This window comes from Phallusia mammillata, chromosome 1, assembly GCF_965637545.1.
Source record: "Phallusia mammillata chromosome 1, kaPhaMamm4.hap1.1, whole genome shotgun sequence".
Taxonomy (NCBI): domain Eukaryota; kingdom Metazoa; phylum Chordata; class Ascidiacea; order Phlebobranchia; family Ascidiidae; genus Phallusia; species Phallusia mammillata.
The window spans coordinates 27084231-27096998 of NC_137252.1; the positions used below are offsets into that span (position 1 = coordinate 27084231).

A 12768-nucleotide genomic window follows, 5' to 3' on the forward strand; every position below is an offset into this window, starting at 1 on the left:
ACATTCCATGAACGTTCAAACTTATTTTGTTTGTTGTAACTCGCTCGGTCGGACGAGCACTGTAAGTAGAATGGATGATCAATTAGCATACATCGATACACGAGGCAGAACAATATGTAACGAGCATAACTAGAGGTTGCGCTACAATTCCGTCGCAAAGTGTTATTTGATCAGCTGCGAATGTTGAAACTGAAAGTGAGGTACTCGAAATGTGACCACTTCATACTCACAAGCACAACGATGAAACTCTGTAACGGTGAAAAGTTTTTAAACGACTGCAGTAGCTGTTTAAGTAAAAAAAGGTAAATTTGGATTGTACAGAAAAAGTTCGGTTTAATATCCTAAATTGTTTTGGCTTTTGTAACGGTTGTGTTGTAAAAATCGTTTTTAGGCGGGGTAAAACTAAACTTATTGTCATTGAAGCACTTGCAAACCAACGATGTATTGGTGATCAGTTCCTGGAGGATTAATTACAACCGGATACATCAAAGCAGTTTAAAGTTCTAAAATGTCGCTTCTCGGTCGCCTGATTTCGGATCCAAGCAATATCATACTTCTGATGATAAGTGCAGCGACGGTCTTGCTGATGTTTCACGGAAAAACGGTTTTCAAAGTTCCACGGTACGGAAGGTACGAAGTGCAGTCGAAAGAATCTGGAAAACAGTGGTTACTGGGCCCTGAATCCGAACTGGAAAGGCTCGAACAGACACAAGGAATGAAAGACTCGAAATGGCAGCCTCCTTGTCTTCCTGAAGAAGATCCTGACTTCGAGAAAAAGCAGAAGATGCGCTTGGAGGCTCTTATAGCTGATCCGGCAGAAGGTGATGTGGAAATTTTAGAAGCACAAAATATTGCCCCTGGAGGAAAAGAAGACACAGAAATGTTGGGAAATGTTTTAGATGACGTAGTGGTGATAGAGGACGAGGAAAAGTAGATGCATTTTTAAAAACCGTTCATTTATTTCCGTGTAAATATATTTGTGCATTAAGTTTTGTCAAGAAATAAAAAACGAATATACATAGTCATAGCGAAGATCAAGTCCACAAAAACTGCCAGTTCATTGTAGCCTAACGGGTAAGCCCTACCCCATAAGTCAGGTTTAGGGCGCAGTTAGGCGACACAGATTTAATGATATTTCCCAGCGCTGCATTTTACGTCGCTGTTTGTATCGAAAAAATGCCAATTTGCTAAACAAAACTGTGTATATTTTTAAGGTAATGTGCGTACATAGTGCTGTTCTGTTGTAATTGTAGGCTTAACTCTAAATCCCTGCTTTTGTGACGTCAGAAAATAGCTGATAGCAGTGAAGAATACCTTGCTCAAACTAAAAAAGGCACAAAATAACTTGTGGAGCAGTTGTGCGGTTTCAAACGCAGCAGTCAGACAAGCGTAGAAGGTGTGCGGCCGCCTCAAGGTGTAATCAGTGTTGTGCCGTTGGCTAACAGCAAAAATTCGCACAAGCAGGATGGTTGTGCTTGCTCAAACAGGATATGTACATCTTACTTTGATGTTCAGAACATGAATTTTGACTACAGTGAATGGAGTATAGTTACTAAAGCAGTATGTTTTGGGGCGTTTTCGGTTTATACTTCTAATGCTGTAATGTTATATTCAAGAATTGCAAGCGCTTGTTGTTTCGGTGTAGCAATAAATTTAAACTGGCCATACCTTTTAGAATTTAGACAATATTTTTGTCATGAAACCATAATTTAAAGACTTCGGCTTTATTGTTTTACCACAGTCGTTTTGTTGGCCAGCTGATGAGTGACAGATAGTTTGACTTAAATCCTTTGAAACGACGTAAATTTTATGTCGTGTCATAACGACCAGTCACGCCGTGTCATGTCATGCTTACTTAGCGTCATAAGTTCCCAATAGCAGTGGAATGTGACGAATGTTCACTAGCGCTTATTTGATCAAGTCAGCGTGGAAAGAAATCCGTGTTTAGAAGTGATATGTTGGGCACAACTTTGTTATAAGAACGGGGTCAGTAGAAACTTTTGTTGTTGTTTTTGTTTTTTTTAATGCAAAGGTTTGTACAGACTAAAGAAAAAAAGGTTAAAGAAAAAAGGTTTGGTTGTTTATCTGAAACGTATTCAACTGCAATTTTTATTTGACCCTAAATATATAGAGCAATTACATTTTATCTCAAATACTTGGATTTGCTGCAAAACAATGATGCGTTTGTTTAGAGCAGTGGTATATAGCTACGTCCCTCACAACCAGATGAAGTTTATTTACCCCAAACTTGTTACATACGATGTTACAAAAAAGAGTAACGTTGCGGACTAAAAAATGATAATTAAATTTCTCTCCGCAAAATGTCAAATTATCATTTTGGGGTTAGCTACGTACAGGTTAAGAACCACTGGTTCAGAGTTGGCGGTCACGTAATTAAAGAAGCTAACTGCTTTGCTGATTAACGCATTTGTGCCTCTGTCCAAATCAGTGGTTCCCAATTTGGGATTCGCAGACTTCCTAGAGGTCTGTGGGATGGTTCCAAAGTGGGTCAGTAAAGACTAAAATTATAAGCAAGTTTCTATACAGAGGTTTAGGTAAGTTTTTTTGCGGAGGCCGTAACTTTAACATGATTTTGAACGAAGTCGATAGCAGAATGTTGGGAGTCACCACTAGTCTAATAATGGACATTTTTTATTTTTTAAACGTGTTTTTCGCGATACAGACTGTGCGTGGGGCAATCTGATACGTTTGTTATGTAAAAGCGACTTTCCCCCGCAGCAATTAAACTTTGATGATAACGCATCTGCTACCCTCGTATCGATAACAACAGCTGAAGTATATTGTCAGCGGGCAGCAATTTGGTAAATGAATTATTTACTTTCGTAACAACAATCAACGCTCACGTTTTGCCTGGAGCTATATTGCGTAGGCTTTTTCGAGGGCCACTTTGGTTCCGGTCCGATAAGCCAACCGCTGTTTTAAATTGTCAAGTCCAGTTCTGTTGGAGAGGCAAATTGCTTAAGTTGAAGACGCAATGATTTTAACTATTTCCAGAAGTTTTGTATCCCGTTTTAATCTGTAAAACAGTTGGAATTTTAGGCGAACTTAGTGACAACCTTATTTACAATGTATATGCTTTTTGAACAAATGTTGTTTTGTTTATGTAGCTGGAAGCTGAAAACAGTTAGTCTGTAGATGGATATATTTTGAAGAATTGTGAGTTTTTTATTAAAACAATCAGACAACATGCATAAAAGTACCCGTAATGAAACTGTGGTATCAATTATTGCCAAGAACGGGTGTGGAGTTTTGAAAAAACAGCAGGCTTGAATAGTGATAACAGTTGATAAGATAACCAACGGTTTAAAAGAAACCAGATCACCTTTTATAGTGTATCTGCATAAATTTACTTCTGTCTTGCAGATTTGTGAATATTTTTAAGTATTTAGCAAAACGGTTGCACAATCTTTCTCCAACGAATGGCGTCATAAGGATCAACAATGAATGGAGTTGTATTGGACCAGTTGTGCCCGAGGCGTGCGGCCTTGAAGCTCTTAACGACGTTTGCGACCTTCACAGCGACCCATGGTAAATGTGACATTTGGTTTAGAGCTAAACACGAATCGTTGTGTGTCGAAAGCCAGCTTGAACTTTTAATTCCAGATTAACTGATGGTAAATTACCACCGTGGACATTTTAAAGTTTCTTTTCTAAGTAATTTTTATTAAAAAAGAGGGCATAGTACGATGTTATTGACGTATGTGATATTTCTCGCTTTAATTACGATGTTGTCAACGTGATTTCTAGTGATGTACCAAAGGTATTTCCGCCGAATATGTCGAAATAATACCTAAACTTTTAATATCACAATTCAAAACATCACAAATTAACTTCTTGTTGTAGCTAGAAAAATGCACATGAATGAATAACACAATGTTCAGTAAAAATCACCCTTTGAAACGGGGTTTTAGGTTCGGCCCATTAGCATCAGCACGTAAGGCCAAGAGGGGGCACAATTTTCTTATCTTTGATCCAAGCGTACCCATATGAACCCTTTGGGGGTCCGCGTGTTCGCATGGGGTGTTGTTTTCACACAACAGTTAATTTTGACATATTGCTTGACAGCTTTTAACCAAACTTTACGAGTACTTAGAACTCCGATTATAAAGATTGTAGCAGCGCGTGCTTGCAAATCCCTGTTAATGCGTTCAGAAAAGCACCTGGTTGCTCAAAATAAACCAAATATGTTGTTTAAAATCGTTTAACTGTAGCGTAACGAAGGTATAGGCACCGAAAGACAATAACATGTCTAGACGAGTGGTTTTGTGAATTCCAAAAATAGCTTTTCAGTTGTATTTGCAGCTAAGCGAAAACTCCTTGGTCTTCCCGCAAATATGCGTTTGTTTTCCTGCCCTAGAGTTGCATTTCTAAAAGCTTTACTAAATACACTATACATTGAACACTTGAATGTAAGTCTTCTAGCTGACTAGAAGCACTTTTTGAATTAAGTTGTATTTTTTAGGTCTACAGTGTGGCTACACAAAATGCACGAGTCTTCACGATTATTGTTGCGTTTCAACACAATATTCTATTTATCCGACTTGTTGCAGTTCACTTCACACCGATTGGTGAGTATTAAAAAACTGCTCTTTTTACAAACAACCCATGTTTTCCAAAACTTTTTTTGAAAGATTTGTTTTCGTGTGTGCATGGTTTTATGGTTTGGTTGTCACCATATTAACGTTATACTTATGATTAATCGCCTGTCAGTTTTTTGTTACTTTTGTACCCGGAAAACTGACCATTTTGAAAAAAACACACACTTTAAATGCTTTGTTTTAAAAGTTTAAATTTGTTTGATTTTGCATCACGAACATGGCAAAGTAGCAAAACAACATTACGGTCTGAAACAATCGTGCATTTTTGTTCCGCATGTATGCAGAATGCCTCGTTGCACTCAAATGTTTTGCCGCGGAGTTACAAAGTTTGCTTTTTTCGGCAAAATATCGACGTGCGGTTAGTCACGTTGTACACAGACATGTTATTAGTACCAAAACTTGCAAAAAAAGGTTTTCGCGTGCTATTATCACGTAGTAGTAACGAACGGCGCAATATTAACCGAACATTTTCAAAGTATTGCATATTATTAGATTTGTAGCCTTTACATGCCTTTCTTAAAAAAATATTGTATCAACGAACAACTAACCTTGTTTTTAATTTGTCAGGGCATTGAGAGGAACTGGCATAGGATTTGGAATTACTGTCACAATTATCATTTTCGTTGCTTTTTGCAGTTGTTTTAGAAAGTACAGGCGAAACAGAGGTATGTCAAAAATAACAATAAAAAAGCCTTGCATTTACCCCTTTGTATGATCCGATTTGCTCTCATTATGTAACAGCACAGTCATTTGCGTTGACATTTTCGTAACTATTCAACATACCTAAATTCAAAGGCCATTCCTTTCCGGTAAAAATAATTACGCAATTATTCGTTCGATTTTCTATCCCAAATTCTAGCTTTAAAACTGCCTTCTGTGATGCAGGCGATGCTACAAATCCACAAAACTCGGACTTACCGCCTGACTATAATTCAATCAAAGTCTCCGTTGAAGAACCGCCGCCTTACTACAAACTTTACCCCATACCTGGCGCGCCATCTAGCGGTGACAATTCTCAGTCACCAGAAAGCGCATCGAACTTAGATGAGAGCGAAGTAGCTGGCCCGTCGCGACCTACGACCTCCCCTGAACCGATACCAACGCAACACAATATTGAAGACAGTGCGTTACCTGCTTATGAAGAGGTCAAGACCTGATATTCGTACACCATTGGAAACGTATTCTTTCAGATGAAAACTTGTATGATATCGTCCTAAACCGATATTTTTCGTGCGTTTTGCACAGTTTTACCGACCAGCATCAAAAGCAAACAGCTGTATGGCTAAGTCAGCGTTGCTTGCTTAGGTGTTAAGACCTGATATCCGTACGCCATTGGAAAACGTGATCTTACAAAAGAAAACTTATTTACGAGCGTTTGATTTCACCGACCAGTATCAAAAGCAAACAGTTGTATGTAGTGGTGGGATTCATTTTTTTGTCAACCGGTTCTATCACAAAAGTCATATTTTCTGCCGGTACTGCTAACCGGTTCGCTGATCTCATAAAATTTCGTGAGACGGTTCTATAGGACCGGTGCGAACCGGCTGAATCTCACCACTGGCTGTATGGCATTGTCAGCTATGGTTGGTGTACATTGAACAGCGCCTTGGTTGCGTTTCCAAAATTTAGTTTTGCTTTTTAACACAAAGTTTTTTATACTTTTTGTGCTGATGTAGCAAGACTGACGCGATTTGCATTTTTTATTTCTTTTTATGCTGTTTTTTACAGCCTGCTGCAGCATTAACATGAAAAAACATTGCAACGTACTGTTACCTGTGACAGAAAAGTACTGTAAAAAGGCAGATGATTATAAATATGCTTGAACAGTTCGGCAAGTGACAAAAAATCCTAAAGGCAATTTACAGCAGTGTAAAAAAGTTGTGATGATTAAAATGCATACAGTGGGTACAAATAGCAACAGGGCAAAAAGCATTGCAACAAAACACCAAGCACAACAATTTCATTGTAAAAAGACAGTCATTGAACTAAGTACAACCGGGATATCCTTTTTAGTACCCAAAAAATTAAAAAAATTTCATTGATAAAGTTGTAAATTACAAAAAATAATTGCAAGAGGTGAGGCACCAAAAGAGTTCTTATGTGTTGATGACGTCAAGACAAAGATTGGCAAGTATTCATGAATGCTAATGGAAATTCACGCATGGCAGTCTTAAGCAAGATATTAAAAACATTACCATGGGACATCATATGAAATTTTGAGCTTCAAGGTTGAGTCCTGTTGAAATAACAAAATATACTTTACATACATTTTAGCTGTATATTTTACAAACATTTAAGAAATACAAAACCGACACAATATAACAAATTCATATATGGTGTGTATGAGGGGAACATTTTCAGTAAACTTTTGGCAAGCAGTACCATGTAAAAGTTGGTAAAGCACCGGCCAAGAATAGTAGGTTTAAATGCAAATTGATAAAGGATTTTTCAGACCTAGGGTTACTTACATCAATATAGTCTTAAACCCAAACTACTTTTTACACATGTTGAACAATTTCTTTTTTGTTCTGCCCAAAATATTACATTGTAAAATTGGTGTTCTATTGATTTTGATTAATTTGGAAATGACTTACGGGAAGGTTAAGCTCTGTCAAGGTTTCTTTGAGCTTTTGTTCTACAGCATTGCTGATTTCACATTGATATATTGACAGAACGTCTATCTTTCCCAAACACTGGGTAAAGAATTCAGCACCAATATCGGAAAACTTATTCATTCCCAGGTCGAGCGCAGTCATCTGCAAAAAAAGGCTATTATACTCAGTAGCCCTAAATACTGCATGTTACCATATGGTAAGCAGTTTGATGGATCAGAAATTCAATTTATGCAAAAATTATAATTTTGCAGACTGGAAGCACTAACAATTAAAGCCATTTGAGTTGGGGTTTAGCATTTGTAATAAAAGACACTATTATCTGGTCTCAGATATCCTTTTTGAGTCACTTGTAGTATACCAAGCATACCAGTACCAACCATATAAATTCACAATTGTTTTTACTTGTTTGTCGTGGAATGCAAAAAATAAATCGTAAGATTTGATAGCAACAGAGTTCTAATAGGTAAGGTGTAGAATCTATACCAGTCAAACCTTTGTTTTTCGTTGTGCTACTGCATTAAGAAGTGAAGTGGGATCAGTGATGTTACAATCAGAAGCAATCAGGCCTCCGATTTGCCAGGAGCATCTAGACAGCTGGTTTACCCCATCATTTCCAAACTTGTTTTGGGAAAGATTAACCGATTTTAGCTGTCAAACAAAATAGAACTTAAAGCAGTCTAAGAAATGTTGAAAAAACTAAGAAGGAAATATATTACCATTGCCTGGAGGTGAATCATGGCTTCAGTAAAGACCCTCAAGTCAGTTATTCCACATGACATTAAGTTCAGTTCTTGGATGTATAATAGGCAAGCAGAAAGATGCTCCAACCCAATATTACCGATAGGGTTTTGACGAAAGCTGAGTAGAACCATCTGATAATAAAAGCATGACCCATTAGTATTAATAAACTAAAGTATACTATAAAAGTTGACTAAAATGAAACATAATTTTGATTTTTACATAAAAGCATTTCATGCAATAAAAAAAGTCTTGTTTAACCAAAGTTTCCAAAAAGTTTGGTCTCAAACCAAAACATTACCAGAGTGACATGTTTAACCAGCATTTTGAACAAAACAACACTTCAGGGCATCACTGTCTCAAATGTACAACAAACAAACCTTGTATCTGTGTTCTGCTATTGACTCTGTCAAAGGTTGAACAGAAGATATTCCACAGCGTGGCAATTCCAAACATTTTATGTGCTGAATGCATGTGGCAAGGTGCTCCACTCCTTTGCTTTCAATAGGGCATCCCTCCATATTAAGGCATTCAAGCTGATAAAAATGCACTTTAAAACGTAACAGTTTTTTGTGTTTCTCAACCCACCGTTGCATTTTGTTCATTCATGCTTTTAGCAAACAGCTCAAGGTCAGATATCTTGCAATGCTTTACATCTAATTCCACAATGTGGTCAATACAGAGAGCAAGTTGGTCCATGCCATTCTTTTCAGATAGGTCGTTATGTGAAATGTCCAGTTTAATCTGTAGAGGTATTTTTAAACAGTCAAATGAACGATGTGTTTCATCCTAGATGAACATGCAAACAATCCTAAAGAACATGCTAACAACAATAGAATACCCACTGTTAAAAATAACCTGAAAATATAGATTCTTACCATATGGTCACCCTGGCTGAGTTGTGTGGAAAGTTCATATAAGTCTGTAATATCACAGCTTGAAACTTTCATTTGCTCAATGTTTGTCACTACAGGAGCAAGTTTGTTAATCCCAACGTTGCCAAATTCATTGCCGCTAAGATCAAGGCATTTTATCTAAAACACACAAAAATGCTTATTCGTTTGCAAACATAACAAGGTCTCAAAACCTTTAGGCGGCAGGTTCCCCCATCCCTGGTTCAGCATATTTTTTACCAGATACCCTGAACTTTTTTTGTCTGTTATTTTGGAGCTATTTTACTGAATTGTGTTGAAAATATGACCCACAGCTTCTAGGTAGTTCGGGACAAATTTTATGTTTATACCTCTGTTTTAAAGCTCAAATTGTTATGGACAAAACTGCAGCAAGTCTAAGCTCACTAAAGAAGCCAATGTCAAAACTTTAATGTGACGGCATGAACGCACCGGTCCCTTTCTTTTGCCAATGCCTTCCACAAGTGCAGTTAGATCCGTCATTTTGCAAGAACTGAGGTATAGCTCATCAGTTGTATCAACACATGCTGAAAGTTCCTTAGCCAACTTTCCAACATTGTCATTTCGACTCAAGTCTAGCATTTTCATCTGAAAAAAAGTAAAAACATTATTAACAACTAAAAAGCTTGCTATTTTATATACTGTATTTGCCTTTATATAATACATATTTTTGTCATTGATTACCCACATAGGCTGTTTTAGCAAAAAATGTAAGCAAACAAAAAAACGTCATACCTTGTGTTTTATGTCTTTTACGGACCCTAAAAAACGTGACACACATTTTTCATCCATTCCGCACCCACTCAAGTTTAAGCTTTCCACAGGTCGCTCAAGTTTCACTAAAAGATGATTAAGAGCATGCATGGCAATAGCAGACATTGTGGCAAGGTTAAGATTTATGTCAGTCGGCAAGTTGCTGACAAATTCAATCACAACAGCATCACAGCATTCCAGTAAATCGATCATTATCTCGTTTACGTCTGCAAACCAAGAATTAGTTAAACTTGTATTCCAAAGTAATTTTCTGATTGACAAAGTATTTGCGTTTTACCTAATCTGTCGTCATCAGTCAAACATTTCCGAAATTTTTGAAGAAGTTTGCTCATAAAGGTTGACTGCTTGGCTGTCAACAAAAAAGTTAATTTATATTAATTAATTTATATTATTATTTCACAAAAGTATGTCCAGGTTAAATTAGATGTCTATGTTACTAGAAAAAATATTATAATCATTAATAGTTTTTTTGATGAGTTTTAAAATCCCCATATCTGTCATCTAAAATCGAAGTGAATTATTACAAAACAGATAAAAAAAACGTGAAGCACAATAGTTTCAAAATCAATTTTCTCACTTTAAACTTATTTCTATAAACAAATTCAGCCAATAATGGTCAACAAAAACCAATTACATGGATTTGTCAAACAAATTCAAAATTAAAATCAAACAAATTAAGTTTATCATACCTCCACAAACTTCTTGATCAAGTAGCAGCCCGCACATAAATCGCCGCACCATGGCCCAATGGCCACCAGCAACTATCTCATCAATAATTTCATTGAATTCTTCTTCTGGCATGTACTGACTAATGTACATTGCTGCGAAAATCTCCTGCAACATTTGATGCATGAAGTAAAGAATCTTGTCACCATCGAACAGGCGCTGGTTAAATGCAAGGTGGCGGGCAATGACTATCACCAGATCTTGGACATTAACATCTTCAAGGCCTTCATCCCACAAATCTTTTATTTTGAAAACAACACTTTTTCGCACCATTCCCTTGTAAGCCATTCTGCCTAGTGGTTCCCATAACAGATTGATGTCCTGTCCCCGTGCATGATCCGAATGTCGCAAATGCTCTAACACTGCTTTGAATACTCCTGTTATTGTGTTGACTGAGGCTATATCATCAGCCTTACTGTACAGTGCTGCTATGATGATGAACTGCAGCAAAAGTGGTGTGTGACAAAGTTCAAACAATTGAGGTGCCTTCGTGTTTAACATATCCCACAGATCATCTGAATCTTCTCCAGCAAATGCGTAAAACAGCTTTTTCATATCATCTGTAGACAGGTCATGGATGTTGATAGTTACATCTGGCCGAAGTTCGGATGGAATGGAAATCATAGCATGGGGTCTTGATGTGAATATAAGCATGGAATCTTTAAAAAATTTCTTACTGCAAAGGTTTGCAACCAGTTGCTGAATTGACAATGGGGTATCATACTCTGCACCAATTGGTTTCATGTTTTCAAGAGACCAAGTTGCTTGATCAAAACCATCCATGATAAAAACACACTTCTCAGGGTTTTCAACCATCCACTGAAATGCCATTTCCTTGTCAGCCTTCTTTAACCCAGGAAACAGATAGTCAACAAACAACTGTTTCAGTGTGAGCTTTTCCTCATAGTTCATTTCCATGAATCGTAGGTGTATTGGAACCAAGTCATTTACAGCTCTTGCCAGCCTCTTTGATGAGGTTGTTTTGCCGCAACCGGGTGGGCCGATTAGTGCTGTAAACTTCTTCTTGTTTACCAGCTTTATCAAGTCAGCAAAAGGAACCAGCTTTTTACGTGCAAAATCTTCAGCAGTGACTTGGTGACTTGAAGGCACAAATACTTCCTTTTGTTTTGGACCTATGCCCCGGTAGAAATCATCCTGCTCAAACTTTGGATAAACTACTGGCAAATTTTCCACATCAGTTTCCAGACCATGCAGTATTACATCATCACCGATTGTTCCCTTTTGATATTCAATCGCTTTCTGAATAGCTTGTTTTGTCAAGGCTGCAAAACCAATAATCCTTATAAATAATACATAAGATAGTGTAAAGTAAAACTTTATGAGCATTTTTGGCTACACATGACTTGACTACAATGTATAAACCATCAATATGCCTATTTTTTAAGACACAATGTTTTAAGCGCATTTTTGTTTACAAATGTAAATTCCACAAACAAACTTACATTCAACATGTGATTCTTCAGCAGTATTCGGGCAACCCGGTAAGTAGACATTTTGCACATGTAAGTTGAAGTTATTACACTGATTTTCTACATTATGTTCGATGTTGGTGTCCAACTTGATTTTCTTGGTCATATGAAATTGAGGATTGTAATGATGCTCATGATTATGCTGATGCTCCTCAGGGCCGTGAAAATGTACATTCTAAAAAGTTTTATGTTGCTTTTTAAACATTGTAAGACGAGTCATCCACTTTGCACCCGTTTTTTCGACTTGTACTCATTATTTTATGCATAAGACAAAGCTACCAAAGTTAGGAAATGATTTTACCATCTACAAACTATATAGTGACTTTTACTTAACTGACGCAATCCAATAACTTAGCCAACTCACCGATAAACTTAAATCTTACTTCGCACTTACGTTTTTTTGTACGTTTAAACGTAAATAAAGTAATTTTAAGTTAAAAAACAACTTTCCGGTTAAAATTAAAACTTAAGGCACAAACTAATTGAACATCACAATTTTTACCGTACCTCGCAGTTAATGTTTCGTTCTGTAGTTTCTGGGTTTGAATTGGACATTTTTTCATTCTTGTGAAGGACGCAACGTTCAAAGAGCTGCTAAAAGGCCATACCGGTACTTTTTTTCAACATGTTTAATCAGGAACTGACAACGGGAGGCTGCTACCTGCTACTGGACATGACCTTTTTTTCCTTTCTTCAAAGTCAACCGAAGTTATATTTGCACGTCTCCAACCAAAACGCGTGTCAACTGTTTACGGACAGACGCAATACATGTTGTTAGTCTACTCATGAGAAGAATGCAAACACTCGTTAAGAGTTGAGCAAAGAATGTGGCTCAAAAAATATTTGAAACTTTTGCATTGAAACTTTAAAAGTACTCCACAAAAGCTCGGTTTTG

At 37.1% G+C, this 12768-nt stretch overlaps 3 protein-coding genes across 3 annotated transcripts; 2 read left to right on the forward strand and 1 right to left on the reverse strand.

The window, feature by feature from the left end:
• Positions 1 to 19: 19 nt before the first annotated feature.
• On the forward strand, positions 20 to 989 carry LOC145232221 (uncharacterized). The gene has a single exon (XM_080096771.1). The coding sequence runs from the start codon at positions 509 to 511 to the stop codon at positions 932 to 934; it is 426 nt and encodes a 141-aa protein (XP_079952897.1). The 5' UTR covers positions 20 to 508; the 3' UTR covers positions 935 to 989.
• A 2365-nt stretch (positions 990 to 3354) lies between these two features.
• Positions 3355 to 6385, forward strand: LOC145223061 (uncharacterized). The gene is made up of 4 exons (XM_080089366.1): positions 3355 to 3549; positions 4484 to 4589; positions 5187 to 5284; positions 5505 to 6385. Exons 1-4 carry the CDS (start codon positions 3462 to 3464, stop codon positions 5774 to 5776), a joined length of 564 nt encoding a protein of 187 aa, XP_079945492.1. The 5' UTR covers positions 3355 to 3461; the 3' UTR covers positions 5777 to 6385.
• Positions 6305 to 12730, reverse strand: LOC145223037 (NACHT, LRR and PYD domains-containing protein 9-like). The gene is made up of 13 exons (XM_080089334.1): positions 12381 to 12730; positions 11847 to 12048; positions 10347 to 11666; positions 9935 to 10006; positions 9619 to 9863; positions 9316 to 9471; positions 8851 to 9006; positions 8561 to 8716; positions 8353 to 8508; positions 7951 to 8106; positions 7727 to 7882; positions 7214 to 7375; positions 6305 to 6855 (listed from the first exon to the last, which is right to left on the reverse strand). The coding sequence occupies exons 1-13, from the start codon at positions 12426 to 12428 to the stop codon at positions 6811 to 6813; spliced, it is 3030 nt and encodes a 1009-aa protein (XP_079945460.1). The 5' UTR covers positions 12429 to 12730; the 3' UTR covers positions 6305 to 6810.
• Positions 12731 to 12768: the final 38 nt, after the last annotated feature.

What these genes read in the sequence shown, in the direction of transcription:
- LOC145232221 (XM_080096771.1), top strand. Translation starts at nt 509, where the DNA reads ATGTCGCTTCTCGGTCGCCTGATTTCGGATCCAAGCAATATCATACTT.
- LOC145223061 (XM_080089366.1), top strand. Translation starts at nt 3,462, where the DNA reads ATGAATGGAGTTGTATTGGACCAGTTGTGCCCGAGGCGTGCGGCCTTG. An exon ending in GACCTTCACAGCGACCCATG is followed by an intron (nt 3,550 to 4,483) that starts GTAAATGTGACA and finishes TGTATTTTTTAG; the next exon opens with GTCTACAGTGTGGCTACACA. An exon ending in AGTTCACTTCACACCGATTG is followed by an intron (nt 4,590 to 5,186) that starts GTGAGTATTAAA and finishes TTAATTTGTCAG; the next exon opens with GGCATTGAGAGGAACTGGCA.
- LOC145223037 (XM_080089334.1), bottom strand. Translation starts at nt 12,428, where the DNA reads ATGTCCAATTCAAACCCAGAAACTACAGAACGAAACATTAACTGCGAG. An exon ending in TCAGCCAGGGTGACCATATG is followed by an intron (nt 8,717 to 8,850) that starts GTAAGAATCTAT and finishes ATACCTCTACAG; the next exon opens with ATTAAACTGGACATTTCACA. An exon ending in TAGCAGAACACAGATACAAG is followed by an intron (nt 8,107 to 8,352) that starts GTTTGTTTGTTG and finishes TTTTATTATCAG; the next exon opens with ATGGTTCTACTCAGCTTTCG.